The sequence below is a fragment of the Sus scrofa genome, chromosome 5 (genome assembly GCF_000003025.6).
Source record: "Sus scrofa isolate TJ Tabasco breed Duroc chromosome 5, Sscrofa11.1, whole genome shotgun sequence".
In the NCBI taxonomy this organism is placed as follows: Eukaryota; Metazoa; Chordata; class Mammalia; order Artiodactyla; family Suidae; genus Sus; species Sus scrofa.
The window spans coordinates 29,591,033-29,618,089 of NC_010447.5; the positions used below are offsets into that span (position 1 = coordinate 29,591,033).

At 39.1% G+C, this 27,057-nt stretch overlaps 1 protein-coding gene across 1 annotated transcript in view; it reads left to right on the forward strand.

The window, feature by feature from the left end:
- Positions 5,302-27,057, forward strand: part of LEMD3 (LEM domain containing 3) — a 76,371-nt gene continuing 54,615 nt past the window's right edge. Inside the window, 1 exon segment of the mRNA NM_001315597.1 lies at positions 5,302-6,859. Coding sequence (NP_001302526.1) covers positions 5,338-6,859 — 1,522 coding nt within the window. The 5' untranslated portion in view covers positions 5,302-5,337.

Here is a 27,057-nt window from a genome sequence, read left to right on the forward strand (position 1 = left end):
AAACACCAAAGGATGCATAAACCAAGGTTTGAAAGTACTATAAGGCGCAAACCTGATGATTTTCTATGCCTGTTTCCTATGATGCTCTCTTCTAACAAATAAAACAACACTTAAAGATTGCATTGAAAAGAATGGATAATCATAAACTGATCTCTTCACACCCTTGCTTATATGAGACAAGACAGAAAACATTGCTGTCAAAAATGTGTTTTGCTGCTTAAGGAAATCAAATCTCTAGAGCAGCCTGGGCCATAAGCCTCTTTGCAGGTGTATTCCTTAAACTTTATGCTGAATTTATAGACTCACATTTCTCTCCTATTTCTAGATAATCCTACAGGAGTCATCCCTAATGTATTTCTTCTTTGTGTGTCTTCTCAAAGTCTTTCTGATACTGTTTTGTGACATGTGGTACCACTTAATAAGCCAGGAGCTTGGAGGGATGCAAATTTCAGACACAGATCCTTATCTCAAAGAACAAAGAGGAGAATTAATGTAGGTATATAAATAACTCTAATAAAAATGTGCAATAAGAAGGACCATAAGGAAGTACTTTCAGAAAGTTTTGAATTCCTAGAAGATTTTAATGGTCAAGTATTCTCCATTTTAGAGATGAAGAAACTAAAAAAAGTTTAAATGACTCGTTCTGTGACGTACAATCTACTCATGTGAGAAGGCAATTGTGAGGGGCTGGAAAGAATAGTGAACTTAGGGTGAGACAATCTAGGAATGATTTTATTTCATTTTTTTTAATTTTAATTTTTTTTCTGAGGTACAGCATGGGGACCCAGTTACTTTTACACGTATGCATTTTATCCCCCACCCTTTGTTCTGTTGCAATATAAGTATCTAGACATAGTTCTCAATGCTACTCAGCAGGATCTCCTTGTAAATCCATTCCAAGTTTCATCCGATAACCCCAAGCTCCCCATCCCTCCCACTCCCTCCCTCTCCCCCACGGCAGCCACAAGTCTATTCTTCAAGTCCATGATTTTCTTTTTAGATCTCAGCTGGTAAGCTCTCATAAAGGACAAATGATAGAACTTTCTGGAGCCTTAGTTTTCTCATCCATAGAACCAAGATAATAAGGCCTGCCTGTTAGGGTTGGCATAAAGATCAAATGAGGTAATTAAGAGGCTTTATTGATTCTGAGGCAATATAAAAGTGTAAACTATTACTACAATTAATTAACTGCAGAACTGTAAATGGAACTCAAATATTCTTTAAGATACTTGTCCATCACATATTAATATAAAATATTCTTCACCATTCCCAGTATATGATTGAGCAGTTCATCTTCTTGCACAGAGAAGAAAATAATTATCAATCATCTGTATGTTATTTACTTGAGTTGTATGACCGCTCCTCACCTATTTGAGTTATAAACAGAAAAAGGAAACAGATGCTCTTGCTATGAACTTTCTTGGCTAATTCTCACAATAACATAGGACAAGAATTTTGTCCAACATTTCTCATTACCATGTTGTATTTTCAGCCTGTTTATTCTGGCTTCTTCCTTAGAAGCAATGTGAGGGTTGAATAAAAGTTGAGCAAATAAAAAGAAAAATAAACATCAGGAACTTTGTAGATCAAACTAGTGAAGACATTCTTGAGGCAGTTTAAGAGAAGTTAAGCCATAACATCATTGTGATATTGTGTTACTTCTTTGATCCGCTAAAAACTTGTGGTAGAATTAGTTTTATATTTCTGAGTTCTCTTTCCAGTTGCTTCATGTAGCAATAAAACTAAGAAATACGTTAACTGTAAAAGCTTTTGTCCTCTTCCTCACCTCATTACAGACTCCTCCCTCTCTAGGATAGGTGAGAAAAGAGGGAACTAAGTTTATTTTTACATATATTACTGTATGATTTAAGAAAGGTATTCAAGAGGTAGTATACTGTAGTGGAAAGAGTAGGAAATTTGGACTCTGAGGTCATACGTTTCAGTTTTGCATCTGGCTATTGAGAGAACTGAATCAAGGAACCTTTCTAATCTTGGTTTCCTTATATGTAAAAGATGAAAACTAATCATAAAATACCCTTTGGATTGTCAGAGGAATTATATGATGGTCTGCAAATAAGTAAAAGATAGCTAAACAGATGTATATCATCTTAGGAAGAGAAAATAAAATCATTTTTTAAAATGAAGCACATGTTGGAGTTCCTGTTGTGGCTCAGTGGGTTAAGAATCTGACCAGCATCCATGAGGATGCGGGTTCAATCCCTGGCCTTGCTCAGTGGGTTAAACGATCTGGCACAGCTATGAGCTGTGGTGTAGGATGGCAGCTGCAGCTCTGATTTGAGCCCTAGCCTGGGAATTTCCATATGCCTCAGATGCAGCCCTAAAAAAATTAAAATAAAATAAAATGAGGCACATGAAGTTAGAAAGTTTAGATGGAGTTAGCAATGGGATTAATTTATAAAATATATGCTATAGAGCCCTAAACACTTGCCATGGTTGGGACACAAATTCAAGCCTGAACTTCCCAGCTCTTGTCTCAAAGAGAGAAACATGGCAAGTCAGCAAACACAGTGTCCATCCATAAGGTCAGAAACAAATTCGTAATTTTGTCATTCTTCAAAAAGTGAAACCCACAATTACCATATGATCTGAAATTTCTAGGTACATACCCAAAATAATAGAAAACAAGTATTCAAACAGATACTTGTACACGAATGTTCATAGCAGCAGTATTCACAATAACCCAAAGGTGGAAACAACCAAAATTTCTATCAATGGATGAACAGATAAATGAAATGTGGTATATTCATAATAGGAAATATTATTCAGCCATAAAAAGAAATGAAATACTGATCCATGCTACATCCTTTTTTTTTTTTTTTGCTTTTTGCTTTTTTATGGCCCCACTCATGACATATGGAAGTTCCCAGGCTAGAGGTCAAATTGGACCTGCAGTCTATACCACAGCCACAGCAACACCAGATCCAAGCTGTGTCTGTGACTTAAACCACAGCTCATGGCAATGCCAGATCCTTAACCCATTGAGCCAGGCCACGTATCCAACTGTCCTCATGGATACTAGTCGGGTTTGTTATCACTGAGCTACAACGGGAACTCCTTGATACATGGTATATCTTGATGAATCTCAAAATGTTAAGTGAAAGGAGTCAGACACAAAAGATCACATTATTATATGAGTCCATTTATATGAAATATCCAGAATAGTTAAATCCATAGAGACAGGAAAAAGATAAGGTTGCCAGGATCTGGGCATTCCTGTTGTGGCACAGTGGAAACGAATCTGACTAGGAACCATGAGATTGCAGGTTCGATCCCTGGCCTCACTCGTGGGTTAAGGATCTGGTGTTGCGGTGAGCTATAGTGTAGGTCGCAGATGGGGCTCAGATCCCGTGTTGCTGTGGCTGTGGCATAGGTGGAAGCTGTAGCTCTGATTAGACTCCTAGCCTGGGAACCTCCATATGCCCCGGGTGCTGCCCTAAAAAGGAAAAAAAAAAAAAAAAAAAGTTGCCAGGGTCTGGAGATGGGGAGAAATAGAGAATGTCTGCATATCAGGTACAGGTTCTCCTTTAGGAACGTTGAAAATGTTTTTGAATTACACAGAGGTGATGGTTGCACAACTTTGTAAATGTACTAAATGCAATCAAATGTACACTTTTAAATGCTTAATTTTGTTATGTGAATCTTACCTCAACAACAAAAATAATAAATACATAAATAAAACAAAGCAGAACCAAAACAAATGAGCTGTCTGGAAACGTACAATTATTTCTAATACTGAGACCAGAAAGGACAGTCTCTAAGGAAATAAACCTTTGAACATAATGTTGAGTGGTCATTCTTTAGATTGTTCTTCAACATAAGCTAAAGTCAGGAGTTCCTGTTGTGGGTCAGTGGTAATGAACCCGACTAGTATCCATGACGACACAGATTTGATCCCTGGCCTTCCTCAGTGGGTTAAGGATCCTGCATTGCTGTGAACCGTGGTGTAGGTCACAGACATGGCTCAGATTTGGCATTTCTGTGGCTGTGGTGTAGGCCTGCGTCTGCAGCTCCAATTCAACCCCTAGCCTGGGAACTTCCATAATCTGCAGGTGCAGAACTAAAAAAAAAGCTAATGTCCTGACTATGAAGGACAAAATTGCAAAAGATATTTTACTGGAAACCAGGGGGAGTACAGTGTTAGTAATATGGCCCAAGCTAAACTGGTATCTGACCAGAGGGCTTAAGATAGTGACAATATTAAAAACAGAGAGAAAGAAACAGACTGCCAGGTCTTAATTGTTTTTGTTTTTTGGTTTTTGTTATTGACTGTGTGTGAAGGTTTCTCATTTGCCACTACTTTTACGTCAAAATATTAATCTCATACTATCCTACTTTTGGAAGTCATTCATTAGTTCAACAAATGTTCTTGAACTTCTAGTGTCAGGCACTGTAGGGGTGGTTCCTGTGCCCATAAAGCTTACAGTTCAAAGGGATAAGACAATCCAGTCAATCAATAATTTTGAAAACAAATGCATTAAAAATAATCATTAACAATAAATAAATAACTATAGGTTGGAAAGATGCTAAGAAGGAAATAAGCAGGATGGTGTGCTCGCTTTTTTGTCATAGAGTGAAGCAAGGGATAGACTCTTTCAATCACCAAAATGATGACCTATCAGATTTTAGAAGAGGAAAAAATGATAATACTTTACAACCAACTAGGGAATGAATATCCATCACAATTGAAGAAAACTATTGGGGCTGGCTGGTTTACTCTGTATCTCTTCCTTGGAATGGAAGATGTGAGGCTTCTCAGAATGAGCAGTGAGAGAAACTGCCCTTCCCTTTTCTTTGGTAAGTCAAGTAGAAAGACAAAGTGAAAAGAGAACCAGGAGTCAATAGGGAAATTGCCAATTGTCTGTCCACCAAAATTTAAGTCTCCTGGTTCCCCTACGCAGCGGGAATCAGGACGGAAAAAACTAATGCCATGAAGTTCAAGGCAGATTTCCCATCAACTATTACTGCCCAGCGGCAGGAACCTGGAAAGAAGAGGTCAAGGTACTGCTTGTCAGGAGGCAGTCCCCGGGAAAGGCGCTGGTAAAGGCAAAGAGGAGAGTTGCCGGATGGAGAGGAGACAGAAAGGGAAAGGGAAGGGAAGGCACTGGCACCCCAAGTCAGAGCGCAGAAAAACTCTCAGCAGCGGGAGCTGCGCGCCGCTCAGGTGGCCTTTTCCCGCTCAGGTGAGCTCCTCCCGCGCCTCCCATTGGCTAAGGCGCCCGTGGCGCTGGGAGGGCGACGCACCCCGGTCTAGTTCAGGGTCTAGGGCGGCGCGTCACTTCCGGTAGCGCGGAGCTTGTAAAACACCCTGGAGAGAAAATGGCGGCGGCAGCGGCTTCGGCGCCTCAGCAGCTCTCGGATGAGGAGCTTTTCTCTCAGCTCCGCCGTTACGGCCTGTCTCCTGGCCCAGTGACGGAAAGCACCCGCCCGGTTTACCTCAAGAAGCTGAAGAAGCTTCGAGAGGAAGAGCAGCAGCAGCACCGGTCCGGGGGCCGCGGCACCAAGACGCGGAACAGTAATAACAATAACACGGCAGCCGCCACGGTCGCCGCCGCGGGATCGACGGTGGCGGCCGCGGGGATGGGGGTCCGGCCGGTCTCGGGCGACCTCTCCTACTTACGGACTCCTGGAGGCCTGGGCCGGATCTCCACTTCGGGCCCGGAGAGCCCCTTGGGAGGGACCGGGGGCGCCTCGGCCGCCCCCACGGCTGGCAGCAAAGTGGTCCTGGGCTTCAGCTCGGACGAGTCGGACGTGGAGGCCAGTCCCCGGGACCAGGCCGGCGGCGGCGGCGGGAGGAAAGACCGGGCTCCGCTCCAGTACCGCGGGCTCAAACCGCCGTCGGCGCCCCTGACCGCCAGCGAGGTGACTAACAACAACTCGGCCGAGCGGAGGAAGCCCCACTCGTGGTGGGGGGCCAGGAGGTCGGCGGCTCCCGAGCTGCAGAGCCCGTCGGGGAGAGATGGGGCGGCGGAAGACGAGGAGCAGGAGGGAGAAGACGGCGAGGACAGGGACCCGGAGGCCGAGGAGCCTCTGTGGTCCGGCCGGACCGTGAATGGCAGCCGGCTTCTCCCCTACAGCTGCCGGGAAAACTATTCGGACTCGGAGGAAGAAGACGACGACGACGTGGCCTCCAGCCGACAGGTATTGAAGGACGACTCCCTTTCCCGGCACCGGCTCCGGCGGGGCCATAGTAAGCCTCTCTCTCCTCTGCCTGCGAAATCGGCCGGCGGCCGGCTGGAGACCTCCGTTCAGGGAAGGGGAGGAATCGCGATGAATGACAGGGCGGCGGCCGCCGGGAGTCTAGACCGGAGCAGAAACCTCGAGGAGCCGGCGGCGGCGGAGCAGGGAGGAGGGTGTGATCCATTGGACTCCAGCCCCATTCCTAGATATCGTGTTAACGCTAAGAAACTGGCCCCTCTCCTGCCGCCACCGCTCGCGGACATGGACTCAACCTTGGATTCGTCCACAGGCTCTCTTCTTAAAACCAATAATCATATCGGCGGCGGAGCCTTCAACGTGGACTCCCCCAGGATTTTTTCCAACAGCCTCCCTCCCGGTGCGGCGGTGGCCGCCTCTGGTTCACTCAGGATCAATCACTCCAATCATACGGGCTCCAATCACACCTACCTGAAAAACACATACAACAAACCGAAGCTTTCTGAACCCGAGGAGGAACTTCTCCAGCAGTTTAAACGGGAGGAGGTGTCCCCAACAGGAGGTTTCAGTGCTCACTACTTGTCCATGTTTCTCTTAACTGCTGCCTGCTTATTTTTCCTCATATTGGGACTGACTTACCTAGGAATGAGAGGGACGGGAGTAACCGAGGATGGAGAACTCACCAGTAAGTATTAAGCCCTGTGGGGAAGGCAACAAAAGGACTGTTGTTAGTGGTGGGCTCTAACCGCACTGGGCATTTAGCCGAGGTGACTTCTTAACCCACTGCGCCATGGCGGGATCTCCCTATCCGAGGTGACTTCTGTCAGCAAGAATATGGCTTTAGTAGTGAAACACAACAGATTGAGTGCCTTCGTGCCATCTTTCCTTAAGAAAGAACATGATTACAATGATCGGAACGATGATGCCACGGCTGGATTTAAGGGTTTTCTGTATGATGTATTGGGAAATTCAAAACATAAAAGAACAAAATACTATAAGCAAGCCTGTTAGTAAAATGCACTTCGTGTGTGTGACTTAAATTTTCTTTTGGCCTTAAATAACCACTTGTGCAGATGCCAGTCCCATTACTCAACAGTTTGGAGGTATTTTGATTGTGCAGGAGCATAATAATGCACTGGAGTTTTTGTTTTTTTTGTTTTCCCCAAATGAGTTGTGATTTTAAAAGACAATGTAAGATCTCTTGAAATGGTGGTTAAATGTTTTGTTTTATTAAGGACAGGTGTAAGTAGTCCCATAATTTCTTTAAAGTGAATGAGTATGGAAAGTAGGAAGGCACACGTCTAAATTGATTTCCCAGCCCAAAGCACCTCCCTCCCACCAGTGAAAAGGGGCAGTGTAGGGGTTTGCAGTCAGATCCATCTGGATTGGTTTCCGGGCTCTGCCTTTCACTTGCTTAATGGCTGTGGGCAGGTGTGTTTGCTCATTCATTAAGCCAGCGTCATTTGTGCTGAACATTCAGGATATAGCAGTGGTAAGTCGAAGTATCCCTCTCCTTTAACATGGGAGGAAGATGAATACTGATCATTTTATGTTCTATGAAGGCAATAGGATGGAGCCATTGGTGTACTCTGCTTTAGAGATGGTGCAGGTAGGTACTCATTGAGCTAACCTACTAGTTGAGTTAATCTCTGACCTAAAGCAGGAGGGGGAGTTAGCCTTGTAGGAGACAGAAGAGCTTTCTGGGCAGAGATTACTAGAGGAGGAGGAAAGGTTTTGAGTTGAGCCAAGAGCCTTCCTGTAGGGTATAGTACTTTGAGCAAGGGGGTGCGGGAGCCAGAGTTGGAGTTTCCCTTGATAATCTGTAAAACGATGCTAATCTTGACTAGAATGACGCCTAGGATGATTGAAAGAGAGAAAATAAGTTTTTAGTGCATGATGGACTGCTGAATACATAATTTATCCATGTTAGGTCCTTCTCCTCTCTACCCCCTGAAACTTACTAACCCTCTTCACCCAATGTGAATTCACTGTATCATGATTTATATTTATGAAATTGGCTTGGTGTTATCAGTTTTGTTCAAAGTAGCGAATGATGTAGTTAGCAAAGAATAGGAGTGAAAATAGTGTAAGCTTTGGTTTGGGTATAGCCAATTTTATGATAGTCAAATAATAGATTATGATATTCCTTAACTAGGGGGATTAGAAGAGGACTGAAATCCAGCACTCAATGTTAATCGGTACTCTGGGAGCAAGAGTGGTATATCAGTGTCCTGCCCCAGATATTTGAGAAAGAAAAGAAATAAGGTCATGGTAGAAGTTAAATTGGTAAATGTCACATAAATGATGTTACCTATGGGCAGTACCTATCTGTATGTTTGTTTCTCTAACAGAACTGGTTTGTTCTATGAACCGGCCCTTTTACTAAAACGCTTTGCGAATATTATCTCATTGAGTCTGCCTAACAACTCACAGAGCTAGATGGTATATCCTCACTTTATAGATGAGAAAAGTGAGACTCAAGGAAGTTAAGAAATGTACCCACGTTTGAACAGCTAGCAAGTGTTAGGACTAAGATTGGTTTCAGATTTTTTTTCAGCTATAAAGCCCGTAGTAGGTATGGGCTTCATAAAGCCCATTTAGGTATTGTTTGTAGAGAGTTTTTTAAATGAGAGGATACCTTTATTAAGATTAAGAAAATAAAGAGTTCCTGTTGTGGCTCAGTGGCAGCGAACCCGACTAGTATCTGTGAGGACTTGGGTTTGATCCCTGGCCTTGCTCAGTGAGTTAAGGATCCAGTGTTGCTGTGAGCTGTGGTGTAAGTCACAGAGGCTGCTTGAATCCCCTGTTGCTGTGGCATAGGTCAGCAGCTACAGCTCCGATTGGACCCCTAGCCTGGGAACTTCATATGCCACAGGTCTGGCCCTAAAAAGACAAAGGAAAAATAAATAAAATAAAGTAATTGAATACTTGTTAGAATTTCATACAGAATTACTGATGTGGACAGTTCTCAACCAAAGTGACTTATCGGATCTTTCTTGTCATTATTAAGATAAATAGTGATAAGAGCCTAGTGATAAGAGACTAATATTCTCTTAGGTACTAAAATTTCAAGTGGAATAGAAAGGGATAGGATTGCTAGAGCTTTGGTACCCTCCTCACCTCCATTGGTGGAAGGAAGGAAGTTATAAAGTGGTTTGCATTTTAATAAATGGTAAATGTGAGGTGGCTTGGGTGATGGAAAGAACAGTGGGCTAAGAAGTAGAGGGTGTGGGTCCTAGGACTTGTCAAAATGACCTTTGTCAAGTTCCTCAACCTCTTTGCCATATTCTTACATATAGAATGGGAGTAATAATTTCTGCTGTCTATGGGGTTGTTGTGAGGATCATATGAGTTAGTTTGTTGAACAAACTTAAAGTAATATTAATAACAAATTTAGATGAAACATATATACGTAAAGAGAAATAGTTGAGTCATTTCTGTAAGTGATGTTTAGTAGTGTATTTCTTAGCTATTCAACATTTAATTTTTATTAAGTTCTATGAAATATACATTATAGACATTGATATAGAATTTTGAACCAAAGTTTGATGAATCCTTAGATGTATTATATACTTGGCGTATTGTATATCCTGGAGGAAGGAAGTACCTGTTAGTTCAGTAAGTCTGCATACCTAACGGTGAGTGACTTCACTCCCTGTTTATGTACTCTTAATACCTTGTCATATTATAATGGTCAGCTGATGCTTAACTGTAGGGTTCATTCGTCACATAGTGTGCTTAAGGAAATAGTTTTACTTTGATGAATAATTTCACCAGAAGATTGTAGGTTATATGTGAGAGTAAGCTTGAGTAAGCTTTTATTAGTGATCTTTTAAATTACATATTGCATATAACAGATGAGCTTTTTAAATAGTTCCTAATTATTTGATCTTTGAAAACGTCTCATCAATACCTTAGTTTTATTACTTCTATTATTTTGTTAAGTTACTATGAGTCTCCACTTTCTCATCTGTAAAACTAGTGGGTTGGATCAGATGATGTATAAGTTCTCTGAGGCTCTAAAGTTTATGATTGTAACTTTGAACAGCCCTACCAAAACAAAACCTTTCAAGGATCAATTGGATTAGAGCATGATGACCACCGAAAGCAAAGAGAGAGACAGAAATAGATGAACTCTCTTAGGCTCATATAATAATTATTTAAAAGTTGTTCTTCAGTTACAAAATACATAATTGTTATAGAAGATTTGAATATAGATCTATGAAGCAAAAAATGAATCATTGTATACATCTCCTAATCTCACACTCATCTGGTGTTAAGTTCGAGTAATAAATTAGAACTTTCTTAATGCTTTTCCTGTAAATAAATGCATTTATATATGTGTGTGTGCGTGCATACATACACATTTTCATTCAATAGTAAAGTGCCTACTATGTGCCAAGCACTGTTTTAAGCAGCCCCCAGATATGTGGTGAATAAGGCAAAGGAGGTCTCTCTTCTCATGGAGCTTATATTCTGGTGGGGGCGGCCTAGTGGACAAGTAAATAATTTCATGTAGTGATAGTTGATAACACGAAGGTAATGATGGTAACTTTAAGGAGCTGGGGTAGATGATGTAATATTACGTAGGTGGGCAGGCCTCTTAAATGAGGCAATGTTTGAATTGAAATCTGAATGATTTAAAGAAATGAGCCATTGACAGTTAGGGAGAAGAGCATGCTAGGCAGAAGTAACAGGAGGTAACCTGTTAACCCTGAGGTAAGAACAAGCTTGGCATGTTGAAGCATCAAAAAAGAACAGTCAGTGTGAGGGGGCATAGTGAATGAGGAAGAGAATGGCATGTGATGAAGTCACAAGTAGGCAGGGCCCAGGTCATAGAGGACTAAAGACCTTGAAGTCCATAGAATGGAGTCTGAATTTTAAGTGATATCATACTATGCATATTCTTCAACCTTTTTTTTTCCTCATTTAATGTTGTATCATGGGTAACTTTCCTTATACTAAGTTTAAGTACAAAGTAAAAAATCTCACTCATCACTAGTCCCTTTCTAATCCTGTAAAAATACTAAAATGTTCTTCTTTAACCCTGTATATTTTCCTCTAGTTCTTACTTTCTTCTCAACCAGGATTGATATCTCTTTCCTCCCCTGCCAGTCGCTCAACCCCTAATTTAGCTTTTTTTGCCTTCCATTCCTCTGTAACCTCTGTGTTTGCCAGTTACTTAATTGCCAAATCCAAAAGCGTTGAAGTTCTTCTCTTTACCTTTTTTGATATGTTCAATACATTGACAACTCTCTTCTTCATGAAACTCTCTCCTTTCCAAATTTCTGTTTCACCACTCTCTCCAACTTTTCATTTACTTGTCTGCCTCGGTTTTAAATATTGTTGGTCTCTGGAACTCTTTGCTTTTGTATAGTTTGCCTAGTCAGTTTCATCTGCTCCCTGCCTAATACTTCCCAATTTCATATTTTTACCTTAGATTTTTTTCTCCTGAGTTTTAGGCTTAGCCATTCATTAAACAATTTCTTCTGGATGTACGTACCAGAAGTACCAACACCATCTATACTCATAAGCTTTCCTTCCTTTCACCTTGTTTCTCTTGCTTTGTTCCCTGTTTTACTTAATGGCATTTCCATCTACCCAGAGCTCAAGCTAAAAACCTTGAATTTTTTGCAGGGAATTCCTGTCATGGCTCAGTGGTTAACAAACCCAGCTAGTATCCATGAGGACGGGGGTTTGATCCCTGGCCTCGCTCAGTGGGTTAAGGATTTGGTGTTGCTGTGAGCTGTGGTATAGGTCACAGATGCGGCTTGGGTCCCATGTTGCTGTGGCTGTGGTGTAGGCCGGCAGCTGCAGCTCTGATTGGACCCCTATCCTGGGAACCTCCGTATGCCTCAGGTGCAGCCCTAAAAAGCCAAAACAATCAAACAAACAAAAAAACCCTTGAATTTGCCTAGCTTCCTTCCTTTCCTCCATCTTCCTATCAAACCTCAAACCAGTCTTAACTGGTTACCAAATCCTGTAGTCCTACCTACTACATATTTTTTGAATCAATCTAGTCTCTTGCCTGAACTGTTTCAGTAGCCTTCTAACAGTTGTCTTTGCTTTGGCCTGTAACTCTTGCAGTCTATTTTTCAGTGCAAGAGCTAGATTTCTGAAAGAAAGATGCAGTAATTCATTCAGGCTTAAAATTACTCAATGGTCTTTCCTTACTCATTGAATAAAATCTAAATTTATTGGCTAAACTGTTCATAGTGTGAGTATGCTTGCCTTTTCTAGCTTCATTTCCTATCAGTCTCTCTTATCACACTTTACTTTCTGTAAAACTGGAAATTTCTGGAACACTGCTTGGTGTTCAATAAATACATCATGAGATTTTTGTGCCTTTATACCTTTGTACATGTTACTCCCTTCTTTTGGCAGATTGTTTCTTCTTTATTAAGTGCTATTCATTCTTAAAAGTCTCTCCTCTGGCTATCTTCTCTCACTCCCTATCCTCTTTACCTTAGAGTTTAGCCCATCATTCTTTACTCCCATAAGATCTTATGCATCCTTCATAGCATTTATTTCAGTGTTTATAACTGTGTATGTCCACTGTGCCAGATAGATTACAACTCCTTGAGGTAATGTTCCTGTAGGAGGAACTGAGTACAGGCTTTTCACTGTTCTGCCTTTGAATCCCATTTCTTTCTCAACCACATGGTTCTGAGGCCGGATGACAGAGAGAAGAGTGATACCATTGACAGGAATTAAGAATGTTGAAAAGGGATCTTTTTAAGGGAAAGGTGGCATAGAGAAAATGAGTTTATTATTTGAGGCTTATTTTTTGAGTTATGAAGTAGAAATATCCTATAGGCTATTATATAATTAAAGATGAGCAGCTAGTGCTTAATGTGAATACTAGTATGTTAACTAAGGGAATAAATACTTTTAAAATATTTGTTTCTTCTTTTAGTGTGTGTGTTTTATTTTTAAAGACAAGACCAGGTGTTACGGGGGGGGGGTGTCCATAGTTTTTTGTTTGTTTGTTTGTTTTTTGCTTTTTCAGGTAGCTAAGCTAGCCAAACGTTCGAAAACTTTCTGTCTGTAATGAAATAGGTATAAGGATTTTGAAAAATTGTTGTCCTCATTCTTAAAAAATGAAAGCTGAGTGTTGCACTTGAAGTTTTTTAAAGTTGACTACTTTGTAAGGAAAAAAAAAAAATCTTAGACCTCTAAAGATATTCCTGGGAACACCAGTGGTTTGCATATCCCAGTTTGATGAGTTAAGAAATTAAAATTTAGTATGTGAAAATGTCTTTCATCTGAAAATTATCTCTAGCATAGTTTAAAATAAAAATCTTCAGGGTGAAAACTTTTGAATTCCCTATGAGTATATTCATGGAGCCAGGTTTGAAACATTGGCATAGATATCAGTGCTTGGATTGTTAAAGGGGCAACCTGGGTTTGAGTTTGGGCCCTTGTACTTGTTAGCTTTTATATTAAAAGCAAGTTGCTGAACCACCATAAACTTCAGTATTTTCATCTGTAAAATAGAGAAATGAGAATTAAATGCATGTAAAGTACTTGGCTCAGTACATGACACATAGTAATAATAATAATAGCAGTTGACCTTTATGTAGCACTTTGTGTGGGCGGGGGGAGGGGGGCTAAGCCTAAACAATGAAAATTGTTATGTAATCTTCATGAGGCAAGTATTCATCCCATTTTGTAGATAAAGAAACTGAGACACGGAGAAGTTAGGTAACTTGCCTAGGGTCATGAGTGCAGAGGTAGTATTTGGATTCAGGTAGTTGCTCTTAACCACTCTGTTAGATCGCCTTTTAATATATTTAAGAACATAAGGGCTGTGTATATGTTTTCCATCATCATTATTATTATCTAGAACATTGTGAAAGATATGGATGGGTAAAGCAACTTAATGCATGAAATCCTAGAAGTGCCAGAGATAATCTGTGAAGCCCCCCAGTGTTAGAACAGTAAGTACAAGTGTGTACTCACTTGACAATTAGCGATCATGTGGAACGATTTACCCTTACTTAAGATTTTAGAGTACTAATTCATTGATATAGGAGAAGGGCAATCTGCTATAATGTAATACAACTTATATGTAAAACCATAAAGGAGATGATACTATTTCTAATTTTTTTTGGTTTTTTTTTTTTTTTTTTTAGGGCCACACTTGCGGCACATAGAGGTTTCCAGGCTAGGGGTCAAATCGAAGCTGAAGTCGCAGGCCTATGCCTCAGCTCATGGCAACACCAGATCCTTACCCACTGAGCAAGGCCAGGGATCAAACCAGCGTCCTCATGTATACTAGTCAGATTCGTTTTCTGCTGAGCCACAAAGGGAACTCCTATATCTTTATTCTAATGCTATATTATCATTACACTAAAAATTGTTACTGTTTAATTTGGCAATCTAGCTCAATGGTAATTGTAGAAATTGTAACAATTATTGTCTCATAACTTTATTTATTTATTTATGCCTTTTCCAGGGCCGTTTACGCAGCATATGGAGATTCCCAGGCTAGGGGTCGAATCGGAGCCGTAGCCACCGGCCTACGCCAGAGCCACAGCAACTCGGGATCCGAGCCTCGTCTGCAACCTACACCACAGCTCACCACAATGCTGGATCTTCAACCCACTGAGCAAGGCCAGGGATCAAACCTGCAACCTCATGGTTCCTAGTCAGATTCGTTAACCACTGTGGCATGACGGGAATTCCCCTGTCTCATAACTTTAGATTTTGACTTTCGTGCTCAGAATTTATTTTTAACAGATTTTTAAAGGGAACCGGTAGCAGTATATTTGGATTTTGCTGTGTTAATAATGCATGCCTTAACCTGAATCTCACATGTAATAGTTAAAAAAAAAAACTTGATCTAATATTCTTTATTAACAACACTGTCAAAAATCATTTTTATTTTATTTATTTATTTATTTAGTCTTTTTGCCTTTTCTAGGGCGGCTCCCGTGGCATATGGAGGTTCCCAGGCTAGGGGTCTAATCGGAGCCATAGCTACTGGCCTACACCAGAGCCACAGCAACGCAGGATCCAAGCCGAGTCTGAGACCCACACCACAGCTCACCGCAACGCCAGATCCTTAACCCACAGAACAAGGCCAGGGATCGAACCCGCAACCTCATGGTTCTTAGTCGATTCGTTAACCCCTGAGCCACAATGGGAACTTCTCAAAAATCATTTTTAAAGTGAAGAAGAATTGACTGGAAAGAAAGTGTGTAAGTTTTAATATTTATTTATGTAACATTATTTTTTCAAATTTAAAAGTTCTATTGAAGTGTAGTTGATTTACAAGTTCGTGATAATTTCTGCTATACAACAAACTGTATAACTGAATGTTATACATATGCACATATCCATTCTCTTTCCGATTCTTTTCCTACATGGATTATCACAGAATTTTGAGTAGAGTTCCCTGTGTTATAATACAACAGTTTCCCTGAGTTATATAGTTCCCTGAGACTGTTTATTTATGTAACATTTTATAGTTAAATTTTACGTTTTACATCATTCTTTTGAAAATATATTTCTAAGAAAATTAGCTTCTTAAAAAGTTTATAAGCATTTATACTAATAGAAGTAACTGTCTGAAAATAGGATAACAGGTGTATCATGTGGAAGCCATCATTATTACTTTTACAGTGTTAATTTTTTTCTCTTATTTCTAGAAGTATTGAGTTAAAATTATACTACTTGTTTTGTCTGGGTAATGTAGTTATTGCTTTATGCCCATTGCTTTTTGCTTACAATCTTTTTGCAAGACGACTCTGAATTCATCTTTATAGCTATGTCGATATCAAATGTCAGGCTAACATTTAGAAATAAGGCTTGGGTACAGAACTCTGCAAGTTGAGTGATAAGTAGGCACAACAATTGCTCTCCTGCCCTGGATATATTTGAATAGAAAAAAAAATCCTTTAGGAACAATAGACATTTTAACACATAGAGTGTCAATTTTGTTTTGCAGTTAAAGGATCCTTTTATATGTATATAGGTACAACAGGAATTTGCTGATTTTGGCTAATTCCTAAAAGCACTTTATACTTATAAAGGAAGCATTTTTTTTTTTTTCCTCTCTCTGTAGGAATTCATTTCGGTATAATTTTTTTAACCCGACATATAAAGAAGGCCATTGAAATTAATTAGCAGGGGGAAATCTTAGAATAATTGTTTCTTTTAGTCCCTGGGCTTTGGCTGAGAACTTTGGTCAGCCTTATTAATGACTTCCTAGGTTTAGAAGGATATCTACCACAGTATCACAAATGCTTTCTTGTTTGATTTAGCTCACTTGAGGGAACGTTAAGTTTCTCCTATTCATTCATCCATTCACTCACCCAGAAGTTGTCTTTTGAGCACCTACTATTTGATACCAGAAGAGTATATACTTTGTAGGAGTTTCCCCTGCACACTGTCTCCCATCACTCCACTTTTGTGGTGGTATTCTCTTTTTCCTAACTTGATGCACTAGCTAGCCTTCAGAATTGAGATCTGGTTACTGTGCAACATTGTTTCAGATTTGTACATTGTGACTTAGGAAACATGACTTTAAAAATTAGTTTCTACAAATTTGAGTCTGCCCTGTGATAAAGTTTACCACAATGTGTACTCCACACAAGAGAAATAGTTTCATTTCTTACAGATAATTTTAAAAGAAAAAAAGGAAGAGACAAGAATGAATTTGTCATAAATGAAAATGTTACCAATTTGAAATGTGTATGACTGTTCAAGATGTTCTAGAAATATGCTTATGACAAGTTTTGTTTTTAAAAAATGTCATCTTAAGGGAGTGCTCATTGTGATTCAGCGATAATGAACCCAGTTAGAATTGATGAGGATGCGGGTTCAATCCCTGGCCTTGCTCAGTGGGTTATGGATTAAGGAGTCCTGCGTGGCTGTGGCTGTGGTGTAGGCTGGCAGCTGCATCTCCTATTCTACTTTTAGCCCAGGAACTGCCATATGCTGCAAGGGCAGCCCTAAAAAGAAAAAGAGGGGAGTTCCCCTTGTGCACAGCAGAAACGAATCCAACTAGGAACCATGATGTTGTGAGTTCGATCCCTGGCCTCGCTCAGTGGATTAAGGATCTGGCGTTGCCATGAACTATGGTGTAGGTCACAGATGCAGCTCGGGTCTGGCGTTGCTGTGGTTGTGCTGTGGCTGGTGGCTGTGGCTCCGATTGCACCCCTAGCCTGGGAACCTCCATATGCCACAGGTGTGGCCCTAAAAAGCGAAAAAGAAAAAGAGGAAAAAGTCATTTTAAAGTATCCCTTGTTTCATATTCTAAAGCTTTAAATGATAAAAGCATTTATTGAGAACTGTCTATGTGTGAGCACCTTATCTTAATTTTTGTGAGGGAAACCCCTAATATTATCTCCATGAGAAAACTGAAATACAGAAGAAAGAAGGCTAGGAGTGACTTGTCTAAGATGCTACAGCTGTTAAGTTTCGAAGCCAGTATTTGAATCCGTGATCTGACTTAGAGCCCCAAATCTACTTAACAGTAGATTTTCTTATGTTATCTTTTCTCGCTTACTAACTTTTTGTGGGCAGGTAAGTCACTCATAACATAACCTCTGGGCCTTGGTTTTTGCATCTGTCAGATGAAGGGATAGTAAAAATCACTTTTACTTCTAGCTAGTGACTTTTGTAGGAACTGATACAATAATGTCTATGGAAATGCTGTGGAAATGCTCTGGAGAAATCAGAGGTGATGTATAACTATGTATTTTTTTTTTTTTTTTGTCTTTTTGTCTTTTTTTTTTTGTTGTTGTTGTTGTTGCTATTTCTTGGGCCGCTCCCGCGGCATATGGAGGTTCCCAGGCTAAGGGCCGAATTGGAGCTGTAGCCACCAGCCTACAGCCACAGCAACAGCCACAGCAACGCGGGATCCGAGCCTTGTCTGCAACCTACACCACAGCTCATGGCAACGCCGGATCGTTAACCCACTGAGCAAGGGCAGGGACCGAACCCGCAACCTCATGGTTCCTAGTCGGATTCGTTAACCACTGCGCCACGACGGGAACTCCAACTATGTATTTTTGATACCATTTAAGTTAGAATTTCCCAGCTATAGTGGTTAAACAGTACGTGTTCAGCATTATGACATGTCCTGTCAGTAATGTTAGTAAGTAATAGAAGAGTTGGTTAAATTTATAGTTTTTATCAGTATTTTTAAAACTTTCTCTGAGAATTTTTAGCAGATAAAAAGGAGTCGTCTTGGAGTTCCCGTCATGGTGCAGCAGAAACAAATCCAACTAGAACCATGAGGTGGCGGGTTCAATCCCTGGCCTTGCTCAGTGAGTTAAGGATCTGGCATTGTGGTGAGCTGTGGTGTAGGTCACAGACATGGCTCGGATCCTGCATTGTTATGGCTGTGGCGTAGACCAGCTGCTACAGCTCCGATTGGACCCCTGGCCTGGGAACCTCCATGTGCTGTGGGTGCGGCCTTGAAAAAGCACCCCCCCAAAAAAAGCCAATAAATGAATGTTAAAAAAAAAAAAAAAAGGAGTCATCTTTTACCATTACCTAATTAGTGCGTATCTCCAGGCACTGAAAAAGAATGTTATCTTGCAGTTAAGTTACATTAATAGGTTATAAAGCACAATTTGAAACTATATTTTGACTCCTTGATCACTAGAAGGTAGATTTGCTGGTAGGAAAGTCAGAGATGGGATACATTGTTTTAATACAAAATATAGTAGTGAATTTGAGACAGACATTTTTTTTAGGAATGTGGATGGGTCTTAGAGTAAGTTTCTGTTAACTTTATCTGAAGAACAGACAGTACGTGCAGCTGATAGATAGGGGTGGCCTGCTACATGGTGGCTTTCAGCTGGTGTGTAAGATATCCTGTGTGATGTTATAGCCAAAGTGGGAAGATGAGGTATGAACAGGCAATAGATTGAACAGAAGTAATCAAGAGGCCTGGAAGTATAAAATAATAAAGTGAATTTGATAAACATTAAAATCATGCTACTTAAACTGTAAGGAATTTAAAGTGCATTAGGGTCTTCAGTCTCCTAGATAATTCATATGAAGTGCATAATGAAATTTTCATCCTATTTTGTTTTGAAAATGTATCAAAGATGTGATTTTAAACCAGAGCTAAGAGAAACATAAGCCACATATGTAATGTTAATTTTTCTAGTAGCCTCATCAAAGTGTGAAAAGAAACAAGTGAAATTAACTTCAGTAATAGATTTTCCTTAATCTGGTAATCTAGAATATTATTTCAGCATCATCAGTTTAAAAATTACTGAGATATTTTACAGTTTTTTGGTTTTTTTTTTTCCTTTTTTGCATGCACCCACGGCATGTGGAAGTTTCTGGGCCAAGGATCAAATCCCAGCTGCAGCTGCAACTTGCATCACAGCTGCAGCAACCGTGGATCCCTAACCCACTGTGCCAAGCCAGCAATTGGACCCCTGCCACCTCAGAGACAACATCAGATCCTTAACCCACAGCACCACAGTGCGAACTCTGATATTTTACATTCTTTTTCTTTTTTGTACTAGCAGCCTGTTTTATACTCACAGCCTGTTTCAATGCAGACTAGTTAAATTTCAAGTCCTTAGTAGTCACATGTGACTAGTGGCTGTGATATAGGAGAGCACAGGTCTAGACTGCCTCTAAGTTATAGAGTTATATTACAGGTTTAATGGGATCTAATAGCTACTAATTCTTGAATCTTACAATGTGCCTCACATTGTGTTCTCTGTAATATTTTCAGTTAATCTTTTTTTTTTTTTTCTTTTTGTCTTTTATCTTTTTAGGGCTGCACCGATGGCATATGAAGGTTCCCAGACTAGGGGTCTAATTGGAACTGTTGCTGCCAGCCTACGCCAAAGCCATAGCAGTGCCAGATCTGAGCCACATCTGTGACCTACACCACAGCTCACGGCAACACTGGATCCTTAATCCACTGACGAGGCCAGGGATCGAACCCGCCACCTCATGGATGTTAGTCGGATTTGTTTTTGCTGCACCACTAAGGGAACTCCTTCAGTTAATCTTTATAAATACTCCATGATGCAGGTTTTACTCTTTTCATTTTATACATTCAATGAGGTATAGAAATGTTAATTTGTTTAAGGTCTAAGGTTGAACAGATAGTCTATAGCAGGGCAGAGATTTAAAGTCAAGTCTTCTGACCCATTTAAAATCCTTATCTTGTTCACATCATTGCATCATTTTCTGTTTTTTTTTTTTTTTTTGTTTGGTTGGTTTTTTGCTTGTTGTTTTTAGGTCATGCCCATGGCATGCCGAAGTTCATGGGCAAAGGATTGAACCCCAGCCACAGCAGTGACAATACCTGATCCTTAACCTCTAGGCCACCAGAGAACTCCTGTATTTCACTGTTTTAAAGCGTGGCCACTTACCTAAGCTAGGTTGGTGAGTGAGATTTAGTTCTGCCACTGCCTAATTATTTTTGATTTACTGTGGTAACTTTTGATTTAGCATTTTAGGTTAAAGTGGAAGAGCTATCCTGCAAATTCTTATATTCCTTGTTGGAAATATTCCTTTGTATTCTTTTCACTATTTCCTGTTGTAAACTGCTTTGGATAGCTCTTCAAACTAAACACGTAGGAGGAAGGGATGGCCTTTTGATTCTGGCACATGACCATTTTGGGAGATAAGGGAAAATCAACTACTATTGAGAAAAATGAAAACAAAATGACTAATAAAACTTTTGTTGTGGTAAAAAGATTTTTTTAAGGTTTCAGTACCTCACATTGAGAAAGATTTGGGGATGGTCTTATTTGTCATATGCTCTTGGAATTACAAACATTATCTCAGTTCTTTTACATCATATTATTTTATGGTGGACTTTTTCTTATTAGCACATCTAATGCATTCAAATAATTTTTGAATGACATTTAGATTCCTGAACGTGTCTACACAGTTTTTAAGTTTCCAGGCTAGGCCAGAGAAGCTTATTTAAAACCATTTCCTATTTTTTAAAACACTAATTCAAGAAGATACATGCACTCCAGTGTTCATGACAACATTTTTTTAACAGTTGCCAAGGAAGCAACCTGAGTGTCCATCAATAGATGAATGGTTAAAGAAGGTGGAGTGTATATGTAAATATACACACACACATATACACACAATGGAACACTACTCAGCCATAAAAAGTAAAAACCTGTCATTTGCAACAATATGGGTGGACTCGGAGACTATTATGCTAAGTGAAATAAGTCAGAATAAGATAAATACTGTATGATATCACTTATATGTGGAATCTAAAAAATACAACTAACTGGCAAATGTAACAAAAAAAAACGAGACTCACAGATAAACAGAACAAACTAGTGGTTACCAGTGAGGCAAGGAAAGGGAGGAGGAGCAACATAGGGATAGGAGCTTAAGAGGTACAAACTATTATGTATAAAATAAGCTACAAAGATATATCGTACAACTAAGGGAATATAGGCATTATTTTACAATAACTATAAATGGGGTATAACCTTTAAAATTATGACTCGCTATATTGTACCTCTCACATAATATTGTACATCAATTGTACTTACATTAAAAAAAAATCCAGTTTTAGCACTAGTATAATATTGATGTAAGTTTTAGGTCCTCAGAGTGTGGGTCATGGTCTGTGGGAGTTGGATGAGGAGGAAGCAGGTTTATTTTTGGCTTTGTATGTTTTCTCTTCTTATGTATTTCTGTCTTTTAATTCCTGTTCTTATACTACCCTAAGCTTCTTGCTCTTCTCCTGTGATCTTGGTTAAATGCCTAAGTACTCAGTACTTCATTATTTTTTTCTTTCTAAAAAATTTGAGATATAATTGACATATTGTATTAGTTCAAGGTATACGTATGCATGTTTTGTGAAGTGATTACCACAAGACATATAGTTAACATTCATCACCATACATAGTTACAATTTTCTTCTTGTGATGAGAACTTTTAAGATCTACTCTCTTAGCAGCTTTCAGTTATACAGTATGATATCATTAACTGTAGTCACTATGCTGTACATTCCACCCCCAGGACTTATTCACTTTATAACTGGAAGTTTGTACCTTTTGACCACCTTCATCCATTCCCCACCCCCTGCCTCTGGCAACCACCAGTGTGTTCTCTGTGTAAATGAGTTTAGTTGTTTTAGATTCCACATAGAAGTGAGATCATACAGAATTTGTCTTTCTCTGTCTGACTTATTCATGTGCATTGTGCCCTCTAATAATTAGTAGGCCCACTTGTTTGCTTGACAAGTGTAAACATTTAGTCTTAGGCATTTTTTACATAATTTGACAAATGAAGAATTTGTAATGAGGATTAGGCTACTCACTTTGACCAAAGTTGTAGATCAGAGAGGGGAGTTATGGAGACAGGTTGTTGGTGAACCATGGCAGTATAATTTGAAAACTTATTCTCTAACTCTTGTACTATATCATGTTTCTTTCTTACATACATACCATCTTCCCCTTTTACCAAATCACAACTCTTTTATTTTCTTAGTTTAGCTACTTTTAGCTAAATGATAGAGAAATCCATTTGATTGAATTAATTTACAATATTAGAGAAGTCTGATAATAAAAATATGATTTTATGATAAAATTTGATAATGTACTTATCTTTAGTGAGGATCAAGCCAATATGGAATCAGAACTCACACTAGCCTCTGAATCATCCTTCATCCTTATAAATGTAGTAGTTGGGCTGCCTACATTTTTCAGTTAGAAGCGAGGTGAGTAGTTCTCACCTTATGGGCTGAGAACATTTTGGGAACTCCACCCATTACAAGGTATTGTCTAAGGACCTAACATAATTTGCCCTCACATTGTGCTATTATTTTTCAACCCTGTGTCAATACTGCTATGATTAGAATACAAAAATATATATATTCATGTGGAATTTTTTCATTTTTCTAACAAAAATACTATTTTGGAGATTTCAATATCTTGATATAAAGGAAGAGGTCCTTTAACTTAAAAAATGAACAAACATTGCTTAAAGCATGCTGTAAGAAAATTATACCAGTTGTATTTTAGAATTTGTTTTCAAGAAAATTGTAGTGAATGTCAGGGAATTAGTTGTAAGGTTTAAATAACTGACTGATCAACTTACCAACTAGTAAAATACCTTTAATCTTCTCAGAAGTGATTGTACTTTAAATACAAGATCTTTATGGAGTTTCTGTCATGGCTCAGTGGAAAGAAATCGGACTAATATCCATGAGGAGACATGTTTGGTCCCTGGCCTTGCTCAGTGGGTTAAGGATCCAATGTTGCTGTGCTGTGGTATAGGCCAAGTCGACCCCTAGCCTGGGAATCTCCATGTGCCATGGGTATGGCCCTAAAAAGACAAAACAAAACAAAACAAAATAAAATAAAAACACTTAAAATCTTTATTTTCCTAGATTCTCTTTCTGATTCGTGAAATTTTTGGCATTTTGTGTAAAATCCAAGTATTATAAGAAGATTTTTGGCAGGAAGCCTTGCCTTGAGGGTCTTCCCTTTCATCGCTTTCTCTCACAGATTTTCTGAGAACTCTCATTTCTTCCCTGTAGCGCTGTGACAGAGACAAATGAGCAATGGAGTAATGGTATATTGTGGGTTTTTTTTTTTTTTTTTTTTCGTTAACTGAGTACTGTCTATTTTTAAATTCATGCTAGGACTGGGAAAAGAAGAAAAAGCTAAGATTTATTAATCTCTTTTCTCTCCATATTGCCACGCAGTCAAAAAACATCCCATTTTACATTAGTTTAATAGATAGAGTCTCAGGGTGATTTGCCTAAGATCACAAGTCATAAATGGTGAAGAAAGTATTCCTTGCTCCAGAGATTTTTTTTTTTTTTTCATTTTGCCTCAGTGCCTTTGAGTGTGAAGAGTTATTTTTTATTCATCTAAATCATATAACCTCAGAAGTAAGCATTACTTAAGAGGAAAATTTTGTATTTTATTTAAATGGTAAAAATTTGTAATTAAAAAAATTCTACTTTATTGGAGTATAGTTGATTTTCAGGGTTGTGTTAATTTCTGCTGAATCATAGCAAAGTGATTCAATTATATACACACACACACATTCTTAATATTATTTTCTATTGTTTATTACAGGATATTGAATATAGTTCCCTGTGCTATACAGTATAACCTTGTTATCCATTCTATATATAATAATTTGCATCTGCCACTCCCTAACTCCCAATCCATCCCTCTCTCCCATCCCCCTTCCCCCTTGGCAACCACAGGTATGCTCTCTATGTCTGTGAATCTGTTTCTGTTTCATAGTTAAGTTTATTTGTGGCATATTTTAGGTTCCACATATAAGTGATATATGGTATTTGTCTTTCTCTTTCTGGCTTCACTTAGTATGGTAACCTCTAGGTCCATCCACGTTGCTACCAATGGCATTATTTCATTCTTTTTTATGCTGAGTGATATTCTGTTGTGTATATGTACACACCTTCTTGATCCATTGTTCTGTCAATGGACATTTAGCTTGTTTCCATATCTTGGCTATTGTTTATAGTGCTGCTGTGAACATAGAAGTGTATGTATTCTTTTCAATTATAGATTTGTTTGAATATATGCCCAGGAGTGGGTTTCGGGATCATATGGCAACTCTATTTTTAGTTTTTTTAGGAACCTCCATACTGTTTTCCGTAGTGGTGGCACCAGTGTACACTCCCACAAACACTACAGGAGGGTTCCCTTTCTACACACACTCTCCAGCACTTATTTGTAGACATTTTGATGAAGGCCATTCTGATCCATGTGAACTGATATTTCATTGTATTTTCGATTTGCATTTCTCTGATAGTATGTTGAGTCTCTTTTCTTGTGCCTGTAGGCCACCTGTATATCTTCTTTGGAGAAATGTCTATTTAGGTCTTATGCCCATTTTTTGGCTGGGTTGGTTTTTTTTTTGTTTGTTTGTTACTCAGTTGTACAAGCTGTTTATATATTTGGAAATTAAGCCCTGTGAGTCACATAATTTGCAAATATTTTCTGCCAGTCCATAGGTTGTCTTTTTGGTTTGTTTATTTTATTCTTGCTGTGCAAAAGCTTGTCATTTTGATTAGGTCCCATTTGTTTATTTTTGCTTTTATTTCTGTTGCCTTGGGGGAGTGACCTAAGGAAACATTGGTACGATTTGTGTCAGAAAATGTTTTGCCTATGTTCCCTTCTAAGAGTTTTATGGTCTTTAGCCATTTCAAGTTTATTTTTGTGTGTGGTGTGAGGGTGTGTTCTAATGTCATTGATTTACATGTAGCTGTCGCGCTTTTCCAACACCATCTGCTGAGGAGATTGTCTTTTTTCCACTGTATGTTCTCGCCTCCTTTGTTTTTTTTTTTTTTTTTTTTTTTTTTTTTTTTTTTTTTTTTGTTATAAAAACAGTCAATTTTAATAAAGTGTGGTAAATACAGAAGAGTATAAAAAAGAAGTCCTTCATTTTTATATCAAGGACTGCCAAATTTAGTATTTTTTCTTCTAATCTTTTTTTCTGTACATTTTAGTGTTTCTTTGGTTGTACCTTATCTTTTTTTCCCACTTAACATTATAATGTCATAATGCACAGTTTTCAAAAGACAGATTTGTACATTGAAATATTGCCAATGAATAATTTTTTTTTTTTTTTTTTTTTTTTTTTTTTTTTTTTTTTTTTTTTATTAAATTTTATTTTATTTTCCCACTGTACAGCAAGGGGGTCAGGTTATCCTTACATGTATACATTACAATTACAGTTTTTCCCCCCACCATTTCTTCTGTTGCAACATGAGTATCTAGACATAGTTCTCAATGCTATTCAGCGGGATCTCCTTGTAAATCTATTCTACGTTGTGACTGATAAGCCCAAGCTCCCGATCCCTCCCACTCCCTCCCCCTCCCATCAGGCAACCACAAGTCTCTTCTCCAAGTCCATGATTGATTTTCTTTTCTGAGGAGATGTTCATTTGTGCTGGATATTAGATTCCAGTTATAAGTGATGTCATATGGTATTTGTCTTTGTCTTTCTGGCTCATTTCACTCAGGATGAGATTCTCTAGTTCCATCCATGTTGCTGCAAATGGCATGATGTCATCCTTTTTAATGGCTGAGTAGTATTCCATCGTGTATATATACCACATCTTCCGAATCCAATCCTCTGTCGATGGACATTTGGATTGTTTCCATGTCCTGGCTATTGTGAATAGTGCTGCAATGAACATGCGGGTGCATGTGTCTCTTTTAAGTAGAGCTTTGTCCGGATAGATGCCCAAGAGTGGGATTGCAGGGTCATATGGAAGTTCTATGTATAGATTTCTAAGGTATCTCCAAACTGTTCTCCATAGTGGCTGTACCAGTTTACATTCCCACCAACAGTGCAGGAGGGTTCCCTTTTCTCCACAGCCCCTCCAGCACTTGTTATTTGTGGATTTATTAATGATGGCCATTCTGACTGGTGTGAGGTGGTATCTCATGGTAGTTTTGATTTGCATTTCTCTTATAATCAGCGATGTTGAGCATTTTTTCATGTGTTTGTTGGCCATCTGTATATCTTCTTTGGAGAAATGTCTATTCAGGTCTTTTGCCCATTTTTCCATTGATTGATTGGTTTTTTTGCTGTTGAGTTGTATAAGTTGCTTGTATATTCTAGAGATTAAGCCCTTGTCAGTTGCATCATTTGAAACTATTTTCTCCCATTCTGTAAGTTGTCTTTTTGTTTTCTTTTGGGTTTCCTTTGCTGTGCAAAAGCTTTTCAGTTTGATGAGGTCCCATGGGTTTATTTTTGCTCTAGTTTCTATTGCTTTGGGAGACTGACCTGAGAAAATATTCATGATGTTGATGTCAGAGAGTGTTTTGCCTATGTTTTCTTCTAGGAGTTTGATGGTGTCCTGTCGTATATTTAAGTCATTCAGCCATTTTGAGTTTATTTTTGTGCATGGTGTGAGGGTGTGTT